Source organism: Schistocerca nitens, chromosome 1 (genome assembly GCF_023898315.1).
Source record: "Schistocerca nitens isolate TAMUIC-IGC-003100 chromosome 1, iqSchNite1.1, whole genome shotgun sequence".
Taxonomy (NCBI): domain Eukaryota; kingdom Metazoa; phylum Arthropoda; class Insecta; order Orthoptera; family Acrididae; genus Schistocerca; species Schistocerca nitens.
The window spans coordinates 418,711,116-418,738,907 of NC_064614.1; the positions used below are offsets into that span (position 1 = coordinate 418,711,116).

Genomic DNA, 27,792 nt, shown 5'->3' on the forward strand with positions numbered 1-27,792 from the left:
GGAGGACCCTGAACCTTGAAATATTGACTGTGTCTTTCATTGGGGACTGTGATACTTACTATTGAGACTTAAATTGTTTTAAGTTCAACTGAATAATTTAAAACATGTGTGAAATCTGGTAGAAGAATTCATTAAAAACAATAAATATTTTTTCATAATTTTAAAATATAACATACCTGACTGGATTAAAATATTTTTAAAGGTGGACATAAAGTACCCCTACACTGGTACTGTGAGTGTTAAGGGTTTTCCGCGATCGAGGAATTCAATGAGTATTGTACCTCAGACGTAGAAAATATCTTGACTGCTGAGGGCACAGCTTTGAATTATTTTTTAGGGGGAGATGATGACACATTCTTCCGCAAATTTCAACAAGCTTGGTTGTTATGACATTTCAAACCTTTCCATTTGAGCACTTATTATAATATCCTGTCACTTCTACTTTTAACATACCACAGCTGCCTAAGATTTACTAATAATAAATATTCAATAAAACATGTATAGTATTTTAAGATGATGAAAATAATGATAGTAACTTGCTTACATTAATCCTCAGCACATTGGTTTGGCATAACTTAAAAGAATAATAATGTACCCAATTCAAAATAAGAGTTTGCTGTAGGTTTGCAGGACAAAATTAGACTAAGTGCTAACTGCAAAAACAGCATGGATAAAAGAGTGCTGAAGGTGGAGAAAAATTAACATGTTCCTCACATGGTCAAAACTGGAAAGATGATGGAGGAGGAGGAGGAGAGATTCATACTGTTAATAAAGCAAAGATGAAAGTGAAATAGATGGACATAACTAAGTGTGCACAATAAGAAGTCAGGATTCGCAGTACAAACAGTGGATATGTTTTACACCACACATAACAAGGGAATCTCAACTCAATTCCTCAACTATTTAGTAATTTGTTGTTTTTACTCTTTAAATTTATATTCCACCAAGGACTTTGCATTACCATGAAAAATATGTAATGCCAGAGAGGGGAGAAATGGAAATAAAAAAGAACAGTTGATGGACAAAATAGAGGATGGCAACAAAGAGAGGACAAGACTGTGTGCAAGAATGGAAAAGAGCCCAATCAGCAAAAAATTTGTGATAATGGAGATTCCACCATACGAAACAATAAACAAGCAAAGACATGAATTGAGGACAGCCAACCAACAAAACGCAGCCCACACTCTTGGTCCAATGTAAATAAATAAATAAATAAAAAGAAAGAAAGGAAAAATACAGCTATCCATTAATCATCTGCAGGTAGATGAGAGGTTGTCCAGTCCAGCAGACCTTCTTATGATAAAATATATCTGTATATAATAATATATTGTTTCTTGATAGTCAGATTGCATAAATGTCCATTCTACTGCGATGGCAAAATGACTGCTACTGACGTTTGGTGTGAAATATCAAGTAAAACTTAAGACATGGTCAGTTTCTGTTCTATTGAGTTTGTTTCTGTCCTGTTGTTTTTGGTGTTTTATCGTCTGTCTGACCTTCATGAGATACTTCTGTGTCAGTAGTTGATTTTTATTTAGTTATTTATCCATCCTTAGACAATGTACATTCTATGGATGTCGTCAGTGAATGTACAAATTATGGTATGAAGTCTAAATATTTTCTTAACAAATGCCATATACATTATTTAATAAACATAGGTATTTTGACCTAGAACTAACATACACAAATACAAAGCTCTGCATACAGCAGACATAAATACATAATACATGAATGGAGAAAAAATATGTCATCAGGTATAACTTATGTTAGGTGTTCCCAACAATTCTTTGGTTTTCATTTAAGATATTCGTCCAAAGTGTAGAAATAATGGTCTTGCAAAAACTGTTTTAAAGTTTTTTGTAAGAAATAATACATACTGCTAATTATTTTATATTCTGTGGCAGCTTATTGATTATAGTGCCTCAATAATCAGGACTGTTACCGAGCTTTTAGCTTTTTTTCTATCTAAATGGAGGCAATGACTCAACCTTCTGTTATGATCATGAATAATGCTATTCAAGCTATAATTGTCAAGATTTTTTCTGATATGCATTATAGTCTGAAAAGTAAACTCTCAAGGAACAGTCAAAATGCCCAGATTTTTAAATAATTCTTTGCAATGAGCCTATTTACTGCATTTAGTCATTATTATTTCAGCTCGCTCTCTTTTAATCTGAAAACTGTTTGTAGGTTCTGGGTACTATTTCCCGAAAAGATTATTCTGTAGCTAAGGATGGCATGCACATAACCAAAGTAAGCTGACATTACACAGATGTCACTGCATACTGATGTAAGAACTCTAAGCGTGTAGCATGCTGTGGAGACCCTGTTTGAGATAATCATGACATGTTCATTCCATTTTAGTTGGCTGTTGATCTACAGTCCCAGGAATTTAGTGTTAGCTACATCTGCTATTGAAGTGTTGTGTAGTTTTAAATTTATAGACTCATACTTCTTGTTTATTCCAAAGCACATGCTGTTTGTTTTCTTAATGTTGAGAGTTACTCTGTTCTCTGTAAACCATTTGTAAACATCTGCTAGTGCTTCATTGGCTTTTTCCAATAGCAGATCTGTGGGATATATTATCTTTTAGAGAATGTTACAATGTTAAAGATTGTTCAGTGGTTGTGATACCCTCACAGGCTTCTCTTTTCAGAAGACCTGGCTGTTTTTAATTTTTTTGAATTATTCACAGTAATGTAATACAGCAATAGTGTTAAATTAGTATTAAAATAATATCTTCATTATAAATACAATTATCTTCACAAACTTTGAAATGAATGCTTATTTCATATCGCAGAACTCTGATGACTGTATTTTTGTTGCTGTCAGTTTACCATTTACCACAATATGCTTTAGAGCACTAACTATGACTATGATGATGATGATGATGATGATGATGATGATGATGATAACATAAGCCTGGTGTCTCATTAATGAACAATAAAATTGATAATCAGTAGTGAGATACCATATTATATGTTTTATATTCCATTTCTATTTATTTTTAACATGTAAACAAAATTTTCACTGTAATTAAAAAAAAAGTTACAGTAAAAAATAAAAACAGAGGAAAATTATTTTGTGTGTGTGTGTGTGTGTGTGTGTGTGTGTCAGTAAATGATCCATTTGTTTTTGTTCCAGACACATCTTGCTCTATACTGTTTTGCTAACAGTCAAGTGAGCACTGCACTGAAACTCCTATACAGAGCGCGGTACCTGGCACTGCTTGTTTGTGGCGAGAACCACCCCGAAATAGCACTACTTGATGTAAGTAAACTATACTTTTTTTATTTATTTTGTATTTATGACTATGCAGACTGCAATGGTTTTGAAAGTGATCACTGGAAAGATTTTCATTAAATAAATACTGTTAAGAAAATATCCCCCTTAAAGTGGCAACAAATGGAAATGTGGAAAGAAGCAATTGCTAACTTTCAGATACAGGGCTCCTTTTTCTGGTGGAACAGAAAAAGGGTTAGAGCAGAAAGAACCAGTAAGGTGTAGAATACAGGAAAAGTAGCAAGACATGGGTTCTGAAATAACCTTGCTGTCTCTGATATCCCAGAGGTTTTCCACACCATAAATCTGTATCTGCAAATGCTTCCTAACCTCCAAAATCTGCATACCTACCAGCCTCTAAAGATACAGTAATCCAAGTACTTCCTCCAGAACCAGACATAACAAGAACAGAGAAATCAAAATGACATCTTCTAAATACATTGGGACCTTCAATAATTTGTTGTTTGTTGGAAGCATCAGTAACTTCATTTCTAACCGCTTTCAAACTTTTGTACACACGAAAATGATGTCGATAATAGCAATAACATCTCCTTGAAATTGCAGAGGCCTGCAAACAACTTGTCACTGTTTGTTATCTATCACATCTTTGCAATGCTGAGGAGATGTTGTTATCGCCATCAATGAGGTCCCAATATTTTTTTTAAGATGTCACTTTGATTTCTCTGTTCTTGTTGCATCAGTTTTTGGAAAAATTATTTGGATGACTGTACTGTAGTGGCTGACATTTGTGCAGATTTTGGAGATTTATAAACATTTCCAGGTATTGATATAATGCCATGGAAAACATTAGGGATATTGGAGAGAACAAGTTTTTTTTCAGAATAAGCAATAACATCAGCAGACAAACCACTAACCATGCATACAAGGATGAAAAGTAAGAGTGTGTGTGTGTGTGTGTGTGTGTGTGTGTGTGTGTGTGTGTGTGTGTGTGTGTGTGTGTGAGAGAGAGAGAGAGAGAGAGAGAGAGAGAGTACAGCAAAACAAGTGCCATGATCAATGCAGTGAACTACAGATTATCCATGACTATAACAGCAGCATACTGCTGCATCAACAATATATTTTGCTGCCAGCTTACAGGGACATTGACTCTGCAGTGTGGCTAATACCATGGTGGTAAAGTGCAGACAGAGGAGTGTGGTGCTGCAGCTATAGGGGGCTTTCAGCACTACATCAGTACAGAACCTGTACGTGGTGCTTGGGGCATACCCAATAGACTTCATAGTTAAGTATCGTACAGCAACATAACTGCTGGAAAGGGCTAGACCAGACAGTGAGAGACTTCTTAGGGGAAGGAAATATAGACCTTGAGAGAGTTTGAAACATAGTGTAAATTCCTGGCAAAGATAGCGAGGCAACTGCAACAAGGCGTGTAGGGTATATGTATTTTGCTCCAACATCAGGAAGCAATTAAGGATGAAACATGTCAATTTCAGCCAGGGAATAGTTCAGTTCCTAATTGGCCATGGCCTGTACCTCATGCATTTGCTGCAGATAAACCTAGGTCAGGAGGCTGGTTGTGGCTTTGGAGAGAGGGGGAGATACCTAAGCACACATTTCTATACTGCTATTGATGGTCACAGGAAAGATGACTAACACCCTCACTCAGTGACACAACAAAATCACTCTGAGACCAATCTCAAGAACAACTGTGTAGAGGGAATATCTACAGCACTTCATAAAGAATAATTGCATGGTGAGAGTGCAGATGACAATGGACACAGGTGATGAGTGTCTCCAAAGACTCCGACGAGTGTCGGAGTGGTAGCAGATTGGATGACAGTGGCACAAGCATAGGCACGCACACATAGAATAATGACAAAATGTATAGTTACTGGACTGTCACGAAAAGAAGTGTTCATTAGACAGTAATATTTGAATGTAAGAGACTTGGGGAGGGGACATGGGGAAGAGGATAAGGAGGGAAGGTGGAAGTCACAGTGGAGAGTAGTGGGGTGGAGTCAAACAGGTAAACCCATTGAAGGATGGGCAGGAGGTGCATGATGGTGTGCAGCTGTGAAAAGAATAGAATAGAATAGGAGGGATGGACAGGGGAAGAGCAGATAGTGACTGCATAGGAAACCAGGAGCTGGGACTGCTGAATCGAAAGGGGAGGGATCTCAGCATCAACCAGAAGACTATTGACAGGGCTAAATGGATACCACAATGGTGAACTGGGTCCAAGAGCATGGAAGGGGTGGTTGATCCATAAATTTGACAACCATAGTCCAGATGAGACAGAACTAATGCTCAGTAAAGACGGAGAATGGCCGAACGGTCCACGCCCCAAGAGGTGTGGGCAAGGAAGCAAAGAACATTGAGTTTACAAGAACGGCCAACCTTCAGATGACTGATTTGGGGGGCAACCAAGTAAGCTTGTTGTCAAAAAGAACAACTGAGAAACAAACTTGAGGACTACAGTAAGCTATTGGGCATCAAGGCAGTGACCTGGGTCAGGATGGACCACAGTACAGCAACAGAAGTAAGCTTGTTGTCAAAAAGAACAACTAAGAAACAAAACTGGAGGACTACAGTAGGGTAGTGGGCATAGAGGCAGCGATCTGGGTCAGGATGGACCACAGTACAGCAACAGAAATGCACCACTCTCAACTTAAAGGGAGAGAACTGAAAACCACATGAGTGGGGTCCATGTGCAAGCGCCAGATGACATCCTGGAGCTGTTGTTCTGCAGAGGCCAATGAGTGGGAGCTAGCTCAAATACAGAAATCATCCACATACAAACCAGGGGTGACCAACAGTCTGGCAGAATCCCCAAGTCCATTAATAGCGATTAGAATAGGACACTCAGTATGGAGCCCTGTGGAACGCCATTCTCCTGGGTCTGCAGAGAGCTGAGAGTGGTACCAACTCAAACTGTGAATGACTGATGGAACAGGAACTGGTGAATAAAAATTGGGAGAGGGCCCTGAAGACCCCACTCACGGAGCGTAAGGAGGATATCATGGTGTCAAGCAACATTTTAGGGCTTACAAAGATCTAAGAAAACTGCGGCAAGATGGTGCCATTGAGAAATTCGTGCCAAACCACAGCTTCCAATCAAAGCAGATGATTGATCGGACACCGTCCCTCCTGAAAGCCACACTGGTAAGGAGATAAAAGATCCTAAGATTCAAGGACCCAATTAAGCCGGCAAGCCACCATCCATTCTAGGTACTTGGAGGGGAAATTGGTCAGGATGACTGGCTGATAACTATCAAGGGATGATGGATCTTTGCCAGGCTTAAGGAAAGGAACCACGATACTCCCTCTCCAGTGAGAGGGGAAAGTGCCTTGGAACCAAATATGCTTAAACACCTGGAGGAGATGGGTACAAAGGCCACCTGTAAGGGTAAGGCCTGGAATGGAAGACAGCCACTGAAAATCACACCTGTGATGAAGAGACAGAAGAACCTAGAGAGGAGACAGTGTTGCCAACACACCCGTTTGCTCTGTTTGATTAAGGAACGGGCTTTGGCATGAAGATACTTAAAGGTAATAAGACCAGTGGAGGACAGGCACCACTTAAGAATTGCAAGTTGTGATGACGATCACAGATAGCAGTGGCAATGGCCATGCTCCAGCATGGGAATGGCCGATGGCAAATGGAACCTGTCGAGCAGGGAACAGAAATGCTAGCAGCATGGATTATCTTATCAGACAAATATATGTGACTTCATCAATACAACCAGGCAAACAAGATGGAAACATGACCTTGGAGGTATTTAGAGACCAATCAGCATAATGGAGAGCCCAACGAGGTGACCTGGTCAGAGGGAGGTGGTAAGGGAATGCGAGAATGAATGGGAAGTGGTCACTATCACAGAAGTCATTGTGCGGTGACCAGTGTAAGGAAGGAAGGGGAGGGGATGTGAGTGAAGGATTCAATGGCAGGAAAAGAACCATATATGGAACTAAAATGAGTAGGGGAACCATCCTTAAGAAGGCACAGGTTGTAGTCAACAAGAAAGTGGTCAATGAGGAGCCCCTCACTAGATGAAGCAGCACTGCCACACAAAGGGTGATGGGCATATCTCCGAGGAGGAGAGAAGTGGGAGTTGCTGAAGGAAGGCACTTTGGCAGCAGATGTATGTGACCTGTTAGGAAGGAAATAGAATTTGCAAACTGTGACAGCAGAGTCCAAATGGACTTGAACATCAACTGCTTCCGATGGAGTACGAAGTGGAATCCATGTACTAACAATATCCATATGGACCGACATGGAGACGTCACTGGTAGCCCTCAAAGAGCCAACCCGATTCTGACAGAAAGCACGGGACTCTTGAAGGGTCGGTGAGTGAACATCAGTAAAATGAAGTTCCTGGACAATGACTCGAGGTGACGAGTAAATGGCAATAAGGAATTGCAGCTCTGGGAGGTGATGGCAGTGCCCGATTACAGTTCCATTGGAGAGTCGTGGAGCGAATATCCAAATGGGAGGCAAATGGGCTAGAACCACTCAGGCCGTTGGGTTGCCATCTGTCACTGACGAGAGTGGGGTGGCATCCAGAACAGGATTTCGGGCTCAGGTTGAGACAGCAGAAGTGGCATATCCGGGGGCACTGGGGTGGGGGAGCTTGTCCTGGGACCTCTGTTTTTTCTTCTTCTCTTTCCTAGGTTGAGGAGGTTAGGGAACAGAGGGAGAGCAGGGTTTTGCAAGATCCAGAACCGAAAGAGTTGTGCGTAGCAAGTTGGGGTAGAAGGCTGCTGGGCTGAAAGATGCTGGGGAAGGAATCCTGGGAGGGAGTCCAATCACTAGCAGTCACTCAAGAAGAGGGGGCCACTTCTTCGGCTGAGGAGGGGTAGCAGCACCCGGAGAGGAGGGCATGGGAACTGCAGGGGAAGGGGGAGGAGAGAGGGACAGGACTGTGGTAAGGAAGAGGGAGGAGGGGGAAAGGACATAACAGAGGAAAAATTAAAAATCATCGAACAGGACGAAGTTGGTCTATTTCTGAGGGGCCTCAATGTCAGATAAACAATCCAGGGAGTTATATTCTTGTATCTTCTTTTCTTTCTTACAAGCTGGGCAGTCTGATGAGCGTGGAGAGTGGCAGTCATGACAATTTACACACAGAGGTGGTGGAACATGGTGGATCCCTTCCTGGAGTGGGTGTACAGTCACCACAGAGAGGGTCCGCCATACATCTGAAAGACATGTGCCCGAAACGCAAGCTCCAAAAGCATCTCATGGGTGGCAGGATGGATGGCTTCACATCACACCAATAACACATGACCTAGATCTTCTCTGTGAGGGTATCTCCCTTGAAAGTCAGAATGAAGGTGCCAGTATTGGTGCAGTTGTCCTTTATGACCTGTCTGCACACGCTGAACAAAATGTAAGCCCCATCATTCCTGATTGGCCCAGAGTTCATCACCACTTTGAAGGATGAGGTCTCTCTGAAAAATGACTCCATGGACCATATTCAAAGAATGATGAAATGTAATGGACTCCAGGATATCACCAAGATGATCCCAAGAACAAAGAGCTGCAGACTGGTTGGGAAAAGAAGTTCTGATCATTAGGGGACCCGACTGCATCTTAATAAGAGTTTCCATTTCATCAAACTTGTCCCCCTTCAATATTTTCAACAAAAAATAATGGCTTTGTGGTGGTGAACGTATCCCTGTCCATCATAGTACAGACCAGGTAATGTGGAAAGCGTTTTGCCCCCAAGCCAGGGAGCCTACCCATCATCCCAGGGTGTAACCAGGGAAAGGAAGGCCACAGGGTCATAAGAACATCACTCCATGATCGCTTACCACTTTGAAGAAATGGACATAGGAGAACGGCCAAATTTTTGGAGTGTGATATGCCTCATTTGCAAAGCATATATCCTGATACCACCTAATTCGATGAGGGGCTCTACGCATGGTTGCCACCCAGCTACAGCAAGGGCTGACTGGTGTGGCGGCCGTTGCTGTGGGGCTCCGATATTCCAGAATGACAAGCAACCACTCCTAGGCATACGTGGAGGAGGCAACAGCTCAGGTATCAGGTGATCCATGTGTTGTTAGGGGGCTCAGTCAAATGGGTACATAACAGCCCCACCACACAGACTGGCTACACATGCTGGTGACTTATCAGGGTGGAGGAGGCTATGGGAGGGAAGGAAGAGGGGAAGGAAGGGAAGAGAGGAATTCACACTGTAGATGCAAGAGAGGGAGTTCTTCCCCAAAAGGGTCACATTACAGAAAGAGAATTTAGAAGTGGAGGTCAAACCCCAAGAGGGACAAATAATGCCTAAAAGGAAGGATGACAGGAAAAGCAAGGGGAACAAAACCACAAGGAATACAGGAAACAGGTCAATAGCCAGGTTGAAATAAGTAAGAACACTGACAGAGGGGGAAGGAGGGGAGGTATGGGGAAGAAAATGCAGTCTGGGAAGTAAGAATAGGCTGCAATAGCCGAGGGCTCCATGTGCACCATGCTTGAACTCGTGAAAGAACCATAAGCCTCCAGGGGTTGGAGAATGTAGAAAAACTGGCGTGTGATGTGTCAAAGCCATCTTCAAATGTTATGTTGAAAACTTGTGTGTGATATTTCATGTTCTACATTGTCAAGAGAACAAATCTGTTTTGCTACTGATTTGTTGCACTTTTTTCCATAATTTCCACCCTGATAAAATTTTTCTGAAATTAAAAACTTTACTCTGAAAATCCTAGGTTACACGAAAATGTGGCTCTAATTAGGTTCATGGGGTATATGTGTCCCACCCAATTTTCAGAATCTGCCAGATTACAATTTTTTTGGTGTTGAAAATGTATTACTTACCACAAAGGAAATAGTTTCTGACCTTTTATTTTTCAGATTATGCAAAATAAAATTTAACCATGAAAGTAGGAAAAGTTAGTGTGAGTTGACATAAAGATGACAATTTAAGTTGCAGACACACACAATTAAAGTGTCATCCATGAAGACGAATGCCTTGTTATAATGTTATGGCATGGGGAAGAAAGTATATTGCTAAAAGAAATGAACTTCAGACTGTACGGCACAAACCAAGTGTTAGACATTCATGTCAACTATTTCAGAGGTCTTCAGTTATATCTCTGTCAGAGAGGTCAAAAGCAGAATGATACATCGTATGGATAGAGGATCTAGTTCTCATTGCTGTGCTGCTATCGTTAAACCAACAATTACGGTCTGCCTTTGTAGCAGCTGTTTATTTCCTATCATTAAATTTCCATTTCTGTTGACAGCAATAACTAAATATGTTATAAAAATTCATCTTCTGTGTCAAAGATACATAATATATCAAAATATATGAAGGAAATCTGTTCAACACTTGCAAAGAGCATAAATTTTAATAAAACTGAAAGCAAAGAATATAGGGATATTAAACACAAGGTATTCCATTTCAGATTTCAGGAATTATAAGTGTGGGACTTGTCAGTATATTTCAACATATTTTTCTTTTAATTTCACATTAAAGTTTTATATCTGAAATGCTTTCTAACAGTTTATTTTACAAAGCCAAATATTCAAGACAAATACATTCATTCAAATTGTTTATGTATCAGTGTTCTATTTAAAATTCAGTAAGAAATTGTAATTAACTGTTGTGACATTTAGTTCTCGGTCTCTTTTGCAGAGCAACATCAGCCTGATCTTGCATGCTGTAGGGGAGTATGAACTTTCATTGCGATTCTTGGAGAAGGCTTTAGCACTCAATATCCGGTACTATGGCCCGAAGTCCCTAAAGGTTGCTGTCAGTTACCATTTGGTGGCTCGTACACAGAGCTGCATGGGTGACTTTCGATCTGCCCTAAACAATGAAAAGGAGACATATGCAATCTACAAGCAACAGGTATGATGATCCAGTACTAATAAAACTGTAGTTCAGTTCAAACTTATTCTTTGTTTTTGTTAGTGTGTTATGTTACTGAGATGTGGATGAGGATAGGTGGTTGAACTAAAACACACACATCATTACTGTTTATAAACGTATCCATATAAACGTGCACATATACTGTACAGAATGACACTACTGTCACATCACAGTACTTACACAGAGACAGTTTGGTGCAAACTACTCAGCTGCCCCAATGAGCACACACAAAAAGAGAAACATAAGGTAGAAATCCCTTTGGTTTCAGAGCACACTAGAAATAGTGTTGAATTCAGATGGTGCCCAACACATTAATTAAATAGAATTAAAATAATTTTTTTAACCATCTACACATCTATGAAATATCATCATTCATCCTTATGCACACCTATTCCCAAGCCTTTGGCAAATGGATTGTATCACTGCGGAAGACCCAGGTGGTATTCCTGTCGTACACACTCATCCAACGTATGGTATTCTGGTCTTGTCATATGTCTAACTCACCCTACCAGGATCGGGGCCAGCTGTGAAAGCAATCATATCGTACACCAAATCCGCTGTAAGCTTTTCACAAATATTTATGTAGGCATGACCTTGAAGCAGCTGTCCACCAAAATAAAAACCATTTCCAGACTGTAGCCAGGAGCAAACTTCCGCACCCAGTAGCCTTTCTGTTATCATCAATAGTTGTGTAAGAATGTGATAGTGAATGTCTAATTAAACACAGCTAGTCAGATAATCATAGGTTGAAAATCTACCACAGTAGAAAGCTATAACACTAAAATCAGGGCAGTAACAATGAGTGCACAGAAGTGTGCTAACTAACAAATGTGTGTTATTATACAGAGTACAGGTACTGTTGAATTAACTCGAGTTAATTGCTTAAGCTCCAATGTCAAAACTTTACAACTTTACAACTTTAGATTTGTCTATTAAGTGAAGCTTGATTACTAATTAGCTGTTCAGCCAGGTGGTTTTCACAGCATAGTCCATAATGGATATAGTTGATGTTTTGGCAATGCCATAACTGTCATTATGATAATAAACTGTGCTGCAAAAACAACACTGCAGTCAAAGCTGAGATGAGGTGCCATAAGGTGCAATGTCAATAATAATAAAAATCTAATGGCCATTAAGCCCATGTGTTTTAATATTTGCTGATAAACTGAGAACAATAATTAACTTCCATCCTGAAAAGGTGATTAATAACTACAAACTAATATTGAGATACTTTTTGGAAAGGAAACAATAACTTGTTTTTAAAATGAAACTTTCGCTTTTGCAAATCATATTTTTCACAGAAAATAAAAAAAAAAGCAAGCCTGCCTTTGTGAATATTTCCCACAGTCTCAGAAATTGTTGTAACGAACTCTTTAAGGGTGCATACTGGATTTTGGTAAACATGCATTAACCCTGTGTATGTGATAGAGGTTAATGTTGGCTATTATTCAAATGCTAATTGAAAGCTTTATTTTTTGAAATAGCAGAGATCATCATCAAATCCAAAGTCCTCACTATTGTTTTCTATCCTGCATTGGGGTTTCTGGATGTAAGCAGTCTCATTTCTCTCAGACGTTAGTACAGTTGCAAATCTTTTGGGTATTGGTAGTCTTCTGTTTTGGAAATGTTGAGCATACCATCTTCTCGCACCAACAGTGCAGCATCTTACTGCTCTGTAAGCATTATGAATGTTGGCTAACTCACTGTTTACATAACTGTGCATGGTTCATTATTGCAGCGTGATACAATAAATGACAACTAGCATAGCACTGTGTAATAGCTGATAAGTCTAGCAGAAGTACACTAACAGACACACCCAACTTGGTTCACCCCCTTGCCATGGGACTAACGTCTTCTCACTTGTTGTTGACTGACTGCTGTTTATGGCTCTTGTGTGCAGAATGGAACATTTGCAACTTATGGTTATTTGGTGAATGTTGCTTGGTTTAATGTGTCCCCTGTCCTGCTCTGACCATTGTTGCAATAGTCTCCCATAACCTCAAAACTGTTTCCTACATATGAAAAGACTTAATATCTGATGCAAACTTTCACATTATTGAAACTAAGAAGGGGACATTACAGATCAACACTCTTTCAATTTGTTTGTACTTAAGGGATTTCAATAGAACTGTTTAGTCTCTTGGGGGGGGGGGGGGGAGGGGGAAAGATATTTTATTTTCAGTATGATGATTCCGCACTCACATTTTCATGGAATTAATAATTAAAAATCAAAAGCTATCATTTTTATAAAAAAATTCTGATTCAATATTTGTTAATTGACAATTTTATTTAGTATGGATATGGAATTTAAATGGAAGTTACAAGAAGGTTACTGCTAATGAGATTTGAACCAGCAACTTTACAATTACAAAGATTTTTGTTCTTAAAAGTGCTCTGAATTCTTTTAAACTTCAAAGGCAGTTGTTTAGAGTTTCCTTGGGAATTACATCACACTGATTTAGGCAAGTGAAATCCAGTCACTGACTTTCAAATCTTACAAATATGAAGAAAACTGAAGAGGTGCAGTCTGCAAGGGCCCCTTGAAAATAGGGGTAAAAAGGGGAGGCGGGGAGTGCATGGAAATGGAAGTTTCATACCTACAGCATTACTCACTTTAAATATGTAATACTTAGTTTCATAGAAACGTTAAGCGCTTTTCAAGTTTCTTTGCACTGTATAAGAACATTTCCTTCTTCACTCTGGTTGGTTTTAATGTGATATGCTTTGAACTGCGTAAATGCTTCCCCAGCACTATGCTCCTGTTGTAACACAGACATAGGTAAATTCTTCACTAAATTCAGAATACCATATTAATGAATTATGTGATGCAACTGGTACTTTTTTCGTTAACCAGTTTTCAATTTCTTCAATTTCTTCAATTTCCTTCAATGTATTTTAATTTAAAATTGTTTCTTTCAGCTAGGTGAATCGCATGAAAAGACACGAGAATCTTCGGACTGTCTTAGACACCTTACATCTCAAGCTGTGGTGTTACAGAAAAAGATGAACGAAATCTATACGGGGAAACCAGGGGCAACATTGCCTCCAATACAAATACAACCTCCTTCAATGGGCAGCGTTCTTGATATGCTGAATGTCATCAATGGAATTTTGTTCGTGCAGATCAGGTTTGTAAAACTGGAAATTCTCTCTCTCATCCTCCCCCTCCACCACCCCTGTATGTATGCTTTATAAAGTTCACATCTGCTCTTTGGTTCTTCTCTACATATCGAAAATGTGGAAATGGAACCAGTAACCTGCTTTCAAAACTGGTTAAAAATGTAATGTTAAGCCGGCCAGGGTGGCCGAGCGGTTCTAGGCACTACAGTCCGGAACCGTGTGACCGCTACAGTCGCAGGTTTGAATCCTGCCTCGGGCATGGATGTGTGTGATATCCTTAGGTTAGTTAGGTTTAAGTAGTTCTAAGTTCTAGGGGTCTGATGACCTCATAAGTTAAGTCCGATAGTGCTCAGAGCCATTTGAACCATTTTGTAATGGCAAACCGAAAAGTAAACTTAGTTTTCATGTAATATGGTAAGCAGTCAACAACTACCACACTGACTTGTGCTGTAGGGTAAGTGTGCTTAGAACTGTGCCAGTAAGAAAGGCACAGTACTTCTAGATCGTCAAGTGGCTGCTGAAAATGAGCATACCAGATGTGAAATCTGTTCCCCAATACAGTATTTAGTGGCAGAAATTTCAAAGCTGTTACATTCAGAACAAAATTTACGCTGTGTATGGATGAAATAGGATGAATGAATAAGTAAAGTGTTGATTTTGTCATTTAAGAGTGGGAAGGTTGCAAACTGTTGTGACCACATGACTAGGGTTGTTGTTGTAGTGGTCTTCAGTCCTGAGACTGGTTTGATGCAGCTCTCCATGCTACTCTATCCTGTGCAAGCTTCATCTCCCAGTATTTGCTGCAACCTACGTCCTTCTGAATTTGCTTAGTGTATTCATCTCTTGGTCGCCCTCTATGATTTTTACCCTCCACACTGCCCTCCAATGCTAAATTTGTGATCCCTTGATGCCTCAGAACATGTCCTACCAACTGGTCCCTTCTTCTTATCAAGTTGTGCCACAAACTTTTCTTCTCCCCAATCCTATTCAACACCTCCTCGTTAGTTATGTGATCTACCCATCTAATCTTCAGCATTCTTCTGTAGCACCACATTTCGAAAGCTTCTATTCTCTTCTTGTCTAAACAATTTATTGTCCACGTTTCACTTCCATACATGGCTACACTCCATACAAATACTTTCAGAAACGACTTCCTGACACTTAAATCTATACTCGATGTTAACAAATTTCTCTTCTTCAGAAACGATTTTCTTGCCATTGCCAGTCTACCTTTTATATCCTCTCTACTTCGACCATCATCAGTTATTTTGCTCCCCAAATAGCAAAACTCCTTTACTACTTTAAGTGTCTCATTTCCTAATCTAATTCCCTCAGCATCACCAGACTTAATTCGACTACATTCCATTATCCTCGTTTTGCCTTCGTTGATTTTCATCTTATACGCTCCTTTCAAGACACTGTCCATTCCGTTCACCTGCTCTTCCAAGTCCTTTGCTGTCTCTGACAGAATTACAATGTCATCGGCGAACCTCAAAGTTTGTATTTCTTCTCCATGGATTTTAATACCTGTTCCAAATTTTTCTTTTGTTTCCTTCACTGCTTGCTCAATATACAGATTGAATAACATCGGGGAGAGGCTACAACCCTGTCTCACTCCCTTCCCAACCGCTGCTTCCCTTTCATACCCCTCGACTCTTATAACTGCCATCTGCTTTCTGTACAAATTGTAAATAGCCTTTCGCTCCTCCCTGTATTTTACCCCTGCCACCTTTACAATTTCAAAGAGAATATTCCAGTCAACATTGTCAAAAGCTTTCTCTAAGTCTACAAATGCTAGAAACGTAGGTTTGCCTTTCCTTATTCTTTCTTCTAAGATAAGTCTTAAGCCGCAAGCCATATGTTTATGGAGTTCCAAAGCTCCTTCCCGAGAACTATAAAATTCAGCAGATAACAACTCCCTGGACTTCCTTTCTCATTACAGTGTAGAAAGAGATGATAAACTAAAAAGAATTGATGGGATGAGACATGGGTTTCTTAAGCTAAAACAGCAATCTGTGGTATGGTGTCACTGCACTTCACCCAACATATAACAAATAAAAATGTGCCAGACTCTGTCAGCCAGGAAGATTGTGGCTGTAATTTTTTGTTCTGTTAAATGATTCTTGTTTCTCAGTTTTATGTAACACCAGAGGATGAGAAAATTCAAAAACTTCTGCGAGACTTTCAAAAGACAATCATTCAAAAAAGTGGCCCTGTTTTTTTATTGCCAGTGTAGTGTTTTGCATGACACTGCTTGGCACTGCCTGGCAAACAAAGAATTATTGTTGATTCCAATGATACACTTCTTATATTGTGCTGTATAGCCCAGACTTACTTCAAAGAGATTTCTACTTCTTCAAGCATGTAAAAAAGTGGTTAGGTTCCAATGCTTTGCTTCTGACAAAGAACTTACATATTGCCATGATGTGGCTGCTATCTACTGTGGCAGAATTTTATAAAGAAGGATTTGTCAACTCAGTAGGAAATAAAAGCATACACAGAGTATGCCATTCATGCCTGCTTGAACATACATGCAGATGCTAGCTAAGCCTGCAGGTTGCACTGTCGTATTTGCCCATAAACATCAACTGTGCAATGTTCTCAGTATATTGTCATTCATGGTCTGAAGAGTTTCCTCTGTAGTTGTGAGTGCATTATGCCAGAGCTAAATGAATTCGAAGGTGGGCAAATTTCTGATGCTCTTATGGTGGATGCTTCCATAACAAAGATAGCAGAAGGGTTTGCTATTTCAAGATGCACTATATTGAAGATTTATACCGCATACAGGGAAGGTGGAAAAATCATCATCCACTGAGTCACAACACAGACAAAACTCTGTTAAGTGATTATGATGGACAGTCATTGAAGAGGGGATAATAGCTACAAAGGTCACAACAGAACTGAATGTTGCTTTCATAAACCCTGTCAGCACCAAAACAACATAAAGGGAGCTCCATAAGCAGGGAATAGCAGGGTTAGCTGGAATTCCAAAACCACTCATTACTGGTTCAAACACATGTAACAGGATAACATGGTGCCGGAGCCATAAAACCTTGACTGTGTAGCAACGGAAGGGCGCTATTTGATTGGATGAGTCTTGTTTCACACTGTTTTCAACTTCTGGCTGAGTTTATGTCCCAAGTGTGAAACATGATGGAAGTCTGGTGACGATTTGGGCAGCCACATCATGGTATTCCATGATCCCCCACTGTTATTCTGTGAGGTAGCATTGCTGCCGACAATTATGCGATCACTTTTGCTGATTGGGTCCATCCCATGTTACTGTGTTTGTTCACCAATGATGATGCTGTTTTCTAAGACAACAAGGTCCTCTGTTCACACAGCTCGCATAGTCTAGGATTGGTTTTGTGAGCGTTAGGATGAATTGTCGCATCTCTTCTGGCAACCACAGGAGAGAAAGGTGTATGATCACTATCCATCTCCATCACCATTACCTGAATTTGGCACTAGTTTGCAGGAAAACTGATAAAAGATGCTCTCAGAAACCATACAGGACCTGTATTTACCCATTCTGAGAAGGCTGGAAGATGTTTTGAATGGCAACAGTTGTTCTACACCACATTAGGCATGGTAATGTGTTGTGTTTTTCGTGTTTCCATACATTTGTCCACCCCTTGTATACGAATGGTGATTACGTAGAGAAATAATACAAGACATTTTCTAATAAATTTGCTTTAAGCAGTCCAGTATTTCATTTATAGCCCAACTGAGTTTACTTTTCAGATATCTCTCATATGTACTTATTCGAATGGTGACTGATGGTAAGCAAGTTGAAAATGACAGTAAAAATTTGTCGTTGAAATTAATACCCCTTGTGTAAAGGCACAGGAACTACAAAAAATGATATGGCATGCGGCAGAAAGTTGACAGAAATTCATAAATGATGTTCCATATATGACAGACAATATGTGAAATTTGAACGGGAATCAGAAAATGTTAATATTTCCAACTCTCATGCTGGGACCACTCATGTTATCTGCACATAAATGACCTGATGGATAGGGTGAGCAGCAATATACAACTGTTCAGTGATGATGTGTATGGGAAAGTACTGTTTTTGGGTGACTGCAGGATGATCTGGACAAAACTTCTATTTGTGTGATGCATGACAGTTTGATCTACATGTAGAAAAAATACACTTTAATGGAGATGAGTAGGATAAACAATCCCGTAACATTCAAATACAATATTAGTGGTGTGTTGGTTGGCACAGCCACGTCATTTAAATATCTAGGCATAGAGCTGCAAAGTAATATGAAATGGAATGAGCAAGTGAGATCAGTAATACGAAAGGCAAATGATCGACTTCAGTTTATTGGAAGAATTCTAGGAAAGTTTAGCTCACTTACAATGGGCACCCCATACAGAACACTAGAGCGACCAATTGTTGAGTACTGCTAGAGTGTTTGGGAGCCACACCAGGTAATGTTAAAGGAAGATATCAAAACAATTCTGAGGTGTGCTGCTGGAGTTGTGATGGTAGGTTCAATCAGCAGTATCATATGACTTTAAATTGTACTACAGAGATGATCCGTGAACTCAAATGGGAATCTCTGGAGGGAAGATGAAATTCTTGTCACAAAACACTGTTGAGAAAAATTTAGATAAGTTGCTTTTGTGACTGACTGCAGACTGATTCTGCTGCTGCTGATGTGTGTTTCACGTAAGAACCACAAAGACAAGATATGGGAATTCAGGGCTCATATTGAGGCATAAAGAAAGTCCTTTTTTTTTTTTCCTTGCTCCATTTTTGAGTGGAACAGCAGTGGTACACCATGCGCTGTGTGGTGGCTTGAAGAGTATGTATGTAGATGTAGATTTAGATTTAGATGGGTATATCATAAATTTGATTAGCAGCAATCTGTTAATGTTAGCCTGCAATAAATCACCTTCTACAGTATTACTAATGCTTTTAACCTCTTGGAACTTCATTATTGTTATGATTTATGTTTGATATGTAAATTAATTGTATAACTAACCTATGGCTTGTCTTCAGTACTTAAATGTTTATTGCTATCACAAGTATACTATTTATGCAAACCTTGCATATTTTATTGCTTATTGTTTTTGTTACTACAGATATTGGGTGATCCTCTGTTAATGTAAAGATTTTCTGTACTTGTTTACTTAATAATATGATGATTATTATATGTCCCATTGTGTACTTCTTTTTGTCATTACTGGTGTGTGTTCTTTATTTCCTTATTAATAGCCCCAATTTCTTTTGCAGTCAGCAAGACATCGAAAATTTCAAGGCTGAAATTGAGAAGCGACAGCTGAAGGAATCTTCTCCAGCACTCTTGGACGAAAAATCTGAGATTCTTTCAGAAGTAATAAAAGATGCTGAAAAGAAAAAAGTTGTGAAATCAAGTTGAAAACAGGCTGTAAAGGCTTAGTGAGGCCATAGTGCATTCATCGTGTGTACAGACAAGGCAATGATTTCAGAGCAGATTACTAAGAGTCCAGTGACAAGGGTAAAGGTGTAAAACTGCAAGGGAAAAAAGCGAAGAGTGAAATAAGTGATGTGAGTGTGTGCCTACTGTCAGTACTTGACATACATTTGTGGAAAATGACAAGTGTACACCAGAGCTGTAAGTTTTCAGTTTATCCCAGAGTGCCATAGGAGTTAACTCTCAGCTCTGTTTTTGTATCTCTGTGACAAATTTATTAGGAGCTGTGTTCCTAGAAGCTGCAGCACACCATTCTTCTGGGTTACAAATAGTCTGTCCATACAAGAACACAAGTGCAAAGCATTGTGTTGTGCTGGAATCCTCTGCAGCTGTCAAATAGTGCCCAGGGGCAAGTAACTGGAAGTGGCCTAGTTTGTGTGTGCGTGTGTGATGGAGTCAGTAAATTGTTACTGATTTTATTGTTACTATTTGAGAAACAGTGTTAATGTTATATATGCATTATGTACAGTGAGACACCTTTTGGGCTAATGCATACAGTATTTTATTTTTTAAAAATACAAGAAATTATATATAAATGGGTTTTTGTAACTTTGTTGCATACGTTTATCTGTTCTCTTGTTGTTACCTGTGGACTTAAATAGCAATACTTGTTACATGTTATTTGTAATACCACATCAGAATGCATTTGAGTATTCCTGTGAGGTGTTGAGAAAAATGTGAAACATGTGCATTGTGCCTAAGATGGCTTTGCACTTGTGAATTGTATCATTTTTCCCTCTCTCGTAATGAGAGAGGTAGTTTCTCTTTGTTTTCTGTTAATGATGGTCATGCAAACAATGACTAGGTATTTTGGTACTGGGGATTGAAAAAGGTACCATTGGTGAAAGATTCTATTATAGAATGTACACTAAATTTATAACTTGTATTTATGGTTGGGTGATGTTGTTGAAACTGACTACTCAGGATACGTTATTATTGCTGTTACATACCTGTTATCATCTGTTGTTGAGCTGCACTGATAAGTAGTAGTTTTTATTTCACGTCTGTACATTAAAAACTTGTGATTCTATTGGACAAAAACAGAGTGGTGAGCATTTACACGTCACTGATGTTCTAATAAAATATCTAGTCATTCATTATTCGTCATGCTTGAGAAACTACAAATTTTCTACAGAAGTCGAGCTTCCTTATGATTAAAGCAATTTTTTTTAAATATAGAAGCACAGCGCATCCTGCAGAAGAATGTTACGAAGTTGATAGCTACTGTGAAACACTTATTACCTGAATTCATTTGAATGTCTGCCATAAATTCAATAGTTCTGAACTAGTTTTGTTTGATTTTTCTTTGCAGAAAAGATTTTCAGTGAAGAAGAATAGTAATAATGTTCACTGAATTATCTGAAAACCTAATCATGCAATAGGGTTGCCATTTCATCAGACACAATAGTAGCTCTTTACTATTGTTGACATATACTGCAATTCAGTCACACACTATTTCGTATACATATCTTTTCCATTTACATAATGTTCTGCTTTTATTTCCTAGCCATTGTGTTTGATTGATGTATACCATTGTAAGAAGTCATGCATATTGTGCGCGCATCGTACATCTTATTTCTGAGAGTTGAAGAATCTCATATTGGTTTCACTAAAATATTCTGATACTTTACACGCAGGTGTTTTTGTTTTTTCTGTAAATGCTCACCACAAACTATTTTTTAAATGAATAAAGTTTAAATGACAGGTTATTTAACAGTTGCAGCCTGTGTTCTGAGGAAGTTGTTGGTGTTACTGTGTAAAGCCAAAGAGTTGTTTCATTGCATATGCATAGTAGTAGTTCTTCCTGAAGAAGTGTGAATATGTTAGTGATTAGTAGCATGTACTGACTAGAGACCTGATTTATCTTTTTTATATAGTTGTTAGGTATTCTGAAAAATTATAGTTTTATAGTTCTTTTGGCTGTTGCTTAATGTTTGAATTTTAAACTTTCGATGGCAGTATAGTATTTTTGTAAATATTGTAGTGAACTTATTTTGCTGAGTAGGTACTTTGTACTGTATCCAATTAGTTGACATTCCATAATAGTTTTCACACATTTTTAACACTTCATAACAGCATACAGTCCTGGTGCTGGAAATGGTTAAAAGTATTTCCGTTAGTTCAAAAAATGTAATTCATTTCCATTAAAAATGAGTGTCAAAAATAAAATTGTATACTCCTGGAGAATACAGCTTCCACAGCAATAATGGAACATGCAGATTTTTCAAGGTTGTTAATTATATTAAGAGTATCACTGCTATAGTTCCAGGAATAGAATTATTCTCATCTGAATGCATATTAAGAATGCGCACCATTCAAACAAGTCATGATATTGTGACAGTCTTGGTGTTCAGTTTCATAAAATAAGCAACAAAATATTCAATGAAAATTAACATGTATAAGGAGTGTATTCTGTTTAAAGAAATGGTTTCTTCGTTTTTGTTAATAAGGCGTGGTTTTCTTTAGAGTGAGTCTGTGGTATTCACTAACAAAGTTGAGGCTTACAGGTGATGCTTCCAATTCTTTATGAATCAGAGACTGCTGTGATTGGTGCTAAATAAGTTCTCACTTATGCATCGAAGGATACTTAAAAACTCATTCTGTTCGTCACATTCAGGAACATAGATCTATAGTTTTATGTCTGAATGTTACATGTAGCTGAAAAAAATGATTCAGCATTGTTCTTACATTGCGCTCTTGATAAATGTAGTGTGCCTTAAATAATGTAAACTGGAAAAAATAATAATTTTTGAATACATATCTCATTGTGCATAATAAGTGAGGTTAACCTTTTGATATGAGTGTTTACATTACACATTGTTTCATTCTTTTGTAAGCATTGACTAGTCATTCATTTACTGTTGCACATTTTTATCATTGTTACAGAAACTACTGAAAATTTGAAAAGCACACAATCAGTTAAAGTTCAACCAGTAAATTAGTTGTTTGCTCAGTGATTTAATAAAATTAATAATGCACTTAATTTGAAATTATGCAATTTTTTTTATCTGAATGGGCCTTTTCACTGAAGGAAGGAGCTATTATTGTGAATATCAAAATTTTTCAAAGAAGTTATGTAGTATTGGATATGAAATCTGAGACCACAAGTGTTTACGGAGATTGTTCCCTACAAGGTCACGAACATGAGAAGACCAATTCCTCAAATGTCATCTCTCTTACGGCACAAGATATGTTGTTATATCAGTCTCAATGAGAGTAGTTCACCATATTATAAATTTCATTGATATACGAAACACTGTTAGAATTGGTCATATTCTTACTGATGTGACAAGAGAAAACCTAGAAAACCTTTACTGATATGTCTGAATTACAGCACTTCCACAGAGAAGAAATATGTAAAAGCACTGTTACCCAGTACCTAAGAATTTAGCTGTAGTAAAAGTAAATTACAGTTTCAGTATACCCATTATGGATGACGAACTGCAACTGTGATTTAAACTGGCAATTTATTTGTGCATAAATATGCAACCAGTCACTTTTTTGGATTTTAGATAAGTTTTGTTGTGCCATTAACTAGTTTTTAAGGCATTGGAGGCTCATGATCAGATGGTGTTACAGGAGCACTACATCATGGACCAAATGTAGCTAGACTGTATGGTGATGAGGCTGGCTGAAATGACTGAAATTTAATAACTGATAACAAAACGTTTATGAAACAGAAATGATGATATATTTTTGCTAATTACAGTGCACTGCGTTGTGGTATCCATAGCAAATTTATACCCACAATGTACATTATTGAGTGCACACAAATATACACAGTGTTTAGCTTCACTTGGTATCACACTTGTACACAGAATGTAAACATGAGGTGTAAATACAATGTTGTTACTGTAACACCTCCATCTGATGAGCGTGCTGTGGCTTTACAACTAATTAATGATACAATAAATTGTATCTAAAATCCAAAAAAGCAACTGGCTTCACATTTATACCCAGCTAAATTACCAATCTAAATTACAATTGTTTGTTAAAACAATAGTTTAAATAAACTGAACTACAGACTCAACAAGATTTTTTTCGTAGTAATGTTTTGTTTAATGACGTACTGTTCAGTAAATCAAAGTTTGGAATCACTATGTAAATTAAAATTGATAGTGTCAATCTTATGGGAGTACATATGAAATAAATTAGGAAACATTAAAATGAGTGCTGGTCCTCTCCCACTATTCTAAACTGCTTACAGAAAGAGAAAAGGTGAAACTGAGCCTCAAAGGACTTACCTGTGGCAGTATTTTAAATTCATACAGTTAAATTTGTTTTCAGCTAGTTGTGACTGTTAAGAGGTGTTCAAATTCTTAGAATTCATTCATTTTAAGTTGCTGTTCAATACTTGCAGTCTTTCAGCATTATCCCCAATTTACTAAATGGGCATCGAATAAATTTTACAATTTATGTAGTATTCAATTAATAACTCCATAGGGTGAAGTGGTTTTTTAGTCACTGCCAGTGTAAGAGAATTTCTGAGTATTTAAATCTGAAATACATATTCTGCTCATTCTGCCAGGTGAATTATGAGAACTGGTGATGTGAATTATGCAGCTTTTTAGGCACTTGATTGAGAAGTTTGAACCTTAAAATTTGAGGAAAGATCAACAAGCATATTAAGCAGCAATAGTTTAGAAATTCAAGGGACATATAGGGGTTGATTGTTCACATTTCTCAGCAAAAGAAGCATGTAAAATGGCATTCAAAATGTGAATGTTGTCAGTCTCACACTGTATAAACAGTTTCATAGAACAGATTTCATAAGAATACTACATGATAAATGTTCTCACCATTTTTAGGTACCTATGTTTGTGTGTTGCTCCTTAAATTCACTATAAGTTTGTATTTGATCATGTTCTTTCCTAATAATAATAATAATAATAATGTGCATTTCTGCTATTTTGACTGAATTGCTGCTGTTCCGTCCTGTTTACTAGTTATCACACAAAAAAAGAAGGAAACTGAAGCCTCCTTTTTTACCACATTGAAGAGTGTGACCCCCATTTTTCAGAATATCTGTTCATTAGAACATGTGTTCCGATAATGCATCTCTTTCTAGAAACTTTTACAGGAGATCATAAAGTGAAAAACATTGCTGTAAGAGATAAGATGATCACAATTTTGAAATTGTAATTCAGTTTCATTTGATAGATTAACTTTATCTCAGACACAATAGTGCTAGCGGTAAAAGTTTGGCTAATGAGCCACTGGTGTATAGTTGTCTCATTTGGCATTTTGTTATACTTTTTGTACAATATAAAAGAAATTTGCATTCACGGAGCAATAATCATAAAAATAAAAAGGACTGAAACTCACTGAAAACTCTAGTATTCATCTGTAATATGCTGATAGCAAATGGTATATGGTTGTGTGCTTTTTAAATTCTGTAATTAAGGAGGGTCCAGAGAAGTGTTAGAAACTGCTTTATGCTGTGAGATGATGAAAAGTATGTTTAGAGAAATCTGAGTAATTATTCTGGAATGAGGAACATCTGTAGGAAATGAAAAATTTGATACTCTAGGGGCAGGAGCCATAAAATGTGCATCTGATCATGTCATAAATAAAATAGAAATTTTTACATGACTTGTGTTCTGATTAGCACACCTATATATGGGAATCCTGTCTACAATATGAAAGCTTACTTTAACTTCGTACCTTTTGTTTTCTACCAGATTTCAAATGGCTGTAGATATGTACAGACTATTTGAACGAAAATGTCATTAAGGACTTATGTTGACTTTTCTCATCATAAGCACAACTTGTCAAGTGGATTCAAGTCATCTGTAAAAATCACAATTTAAGTAAAATATGTCATTTAAAATTACATCGAATGCTGAAAGTAAAAATTAGTGCTAACCAAAGAATGAATACAAAAGCATGGCATTTCTGTGGCACACAAAAAAAACTAAACAGTGCAATTTATTTGAAAACACAATTGCAATTGCCATTTTTGTCAGTAATGGTACATTAAATTTAAGATTGTAATTACTTATTTTTAAACTCAGTCTGTGCCCAGGATAAACCCAAAATAATTATCACTCCAGAATAAATTTGTTTAAATGATAAATATTAAAATATCCTCAAAATTCTGGGTTGCTTATTTAGATTCTTGTTGGCACATGTATAATGGTTGTTGCATATTTGAGGAATAATGCCTAACAGTTGGAAAACTGGTTAAAATCAGCAATTATCGAAATACCATGAAAGTCATTATACAAACTGCAGTTACCTCTTAAATACGTAACCCACTAAATTATTTGGGAAGATATTCTGTTTGAGATATCTGTCCATGCTTGAACAGAAACAAACTGTGAATCATAAATCAGTGATATGTATGTGGAAAGCAGGAAAAATTAAGGGTCTTCAGCTGTTTGTTCCACAGCTATTCTGTGGAAAGTATTTCTAATATATAAAATATTTACTAGCAATGGATTGATTGAATTATGAAAAAAAAATCTTCATGAAGTTAAATGGTGTGTGGAGGGGGGGGAGGGGCAGGGGGGGGGGGGGGAAGGCAGCATGAAACAGGCAAGAAAGAAAGCAGAAAAATAAAAACAGACTGGAGAGTTTTGAAATACTTCCCTTTCACAGTTTTTTTATTAATCTTTACAGCTATGCACACATTTTTGTTAATTGTCGTAGAACAGTGACTCCAGTAACAGATAGAAATCTGTGATAACATTGCAGTTAGATCTGTCAGTAAAATCAGTTCTTTGTGATCAGCTGCATGGTTCACAGAAGTGTAGAACACCAATTTTTAAAAAGCAACAAGTTGCAATACATTGATAGTTTAGTTATATAATTTTGAATATTCTGTAAAACTAGTGCTTTTTCGCTTTTCTGTATTTAAGGTTATGTGATAAACCTTATCATACAGAATAATAATACCCAGGAATAACAGTAGCTGAGGACAAGAAATGGAGTGAATGACTCCATTCCAAGTATATGCACTAGGGACAGGAAACAGAGAAAAGCATCATGGAATTCTTTAAGAAATTAGAGAAGAAATGCTGGATGTGGAAGCAGTAGTGACTGGAGACTTAAATGCACAGGTGGGTAATGAGACTAGGGAAGTATGAGATTTGTTTTGTTTGGATATGGGCAAAAGAATGGTGGAGAGAAATTGGCCACTTTTTATGAAAGAAATGGTCTGATTGTGAGCATTATGGGGTTCCGGAAGAAAAATAGCCAAATGGTGACATTATATGGTTGGCAAGAGAGAGAAGGATGAAGACCATGATTACTTATGTTATGGTGGAAATGCAAAATTGTAGACAGTTAATGGATGTAACTGTGGTCCAAGGAGAAATTTTGGTGGAAACCAAGTAGGTGTGCCAATAACAGGTAAAATGGGAAAAAAGTGCTAAAAGATAAGAAAATAAGAAATGTGGTAACTAAAATAAGTGGCAGTACAGGAAAAGTTCAGGCAGTTACTTAACTTAAATCTCGAGTACTTAAAGTGAAAGTGTGGAAGAGTAAGTTGAAAAGAGACATTTATAAGTTCTGCAGAGAGCACCTGTGGCAGGATATCTACAAGGGCAAAGGATAAGGAGTTTTCAAGGTGGGATGAGCAGATGTAGGAAGCAGAAAAAGAAAAAGAAGGTGTGAATAGAAAAGAATGGCATCAAAAAGGGAGAAAGCAAAAGGGAATACTAGGAAAGCAAGAAGAAATGTAAGAAAATGGCAGTGGAGGAAAGAGGAAAAGTTAGGAGGATTTCACATGAGTTGGAAAAAGAGAGCTAATAATGCAACCAGAGGAGATAAAGAAAAGATGGATAGTGTGCATTGAGAAACTAGTACATGTGAAAAACAGTGATGAAAAGAGAACAGAAGTACAGCAGGGGGGCCTGAACCTGGCAGGAGAGAGAGAGAGATACTGCAATGTTAGGAGAACTACTAGTGGATGAATTATATGGAGATAAGGGCAGCTGGACTTACTGGGTTACAAGGGTAATACAAATTGCTACAGTTCATATGGACACAGGAATGAGTGTCTGAAGACTGGAGAAAATGGGTAATAATTCTGTTGTCACTTATTTATCTGTTTCTGTTCTTGGACAACTAGT

At 37.9% G+C, this 27,792-nt stretch overlaps 1 protein-coding gene across 1 annotated transcript in view; it reads left to right on the top strand.

Annotated features, from left to right (window-relative positions):
* The window catches only part of LOC126250116 (clustered mitochondria protein homolog), a 355,920-nt gene extending 330,611 nt beyond the window's left edge, over positions 1–25,309 (top strand). The window contains exons 20-23 of the mRNA XM_049951533.1: positions 3,145–3,270; positions 10,890–11,105; positions 14,046–14,254; positions 19,498–25,309. Of these exons, the coding sequence (XP_049807490.1) occupies positions 3,145–3,270; positions 10,890–11,105; positions 14,046–14,254; positions 19,498–19,642 (696 nt within the window). The 3' untranslated portion in view covers positions 19,643–25,309. The remainder of the gene's footprint in view (positions 1–3,144; positions 3,271–10,889; positions 11,106–14,045; positions 14,255–19,497) is intronic.
* The last annotated feature ends 2,483 nt before the right edge of the window (positions 25,310–27,792 follow it).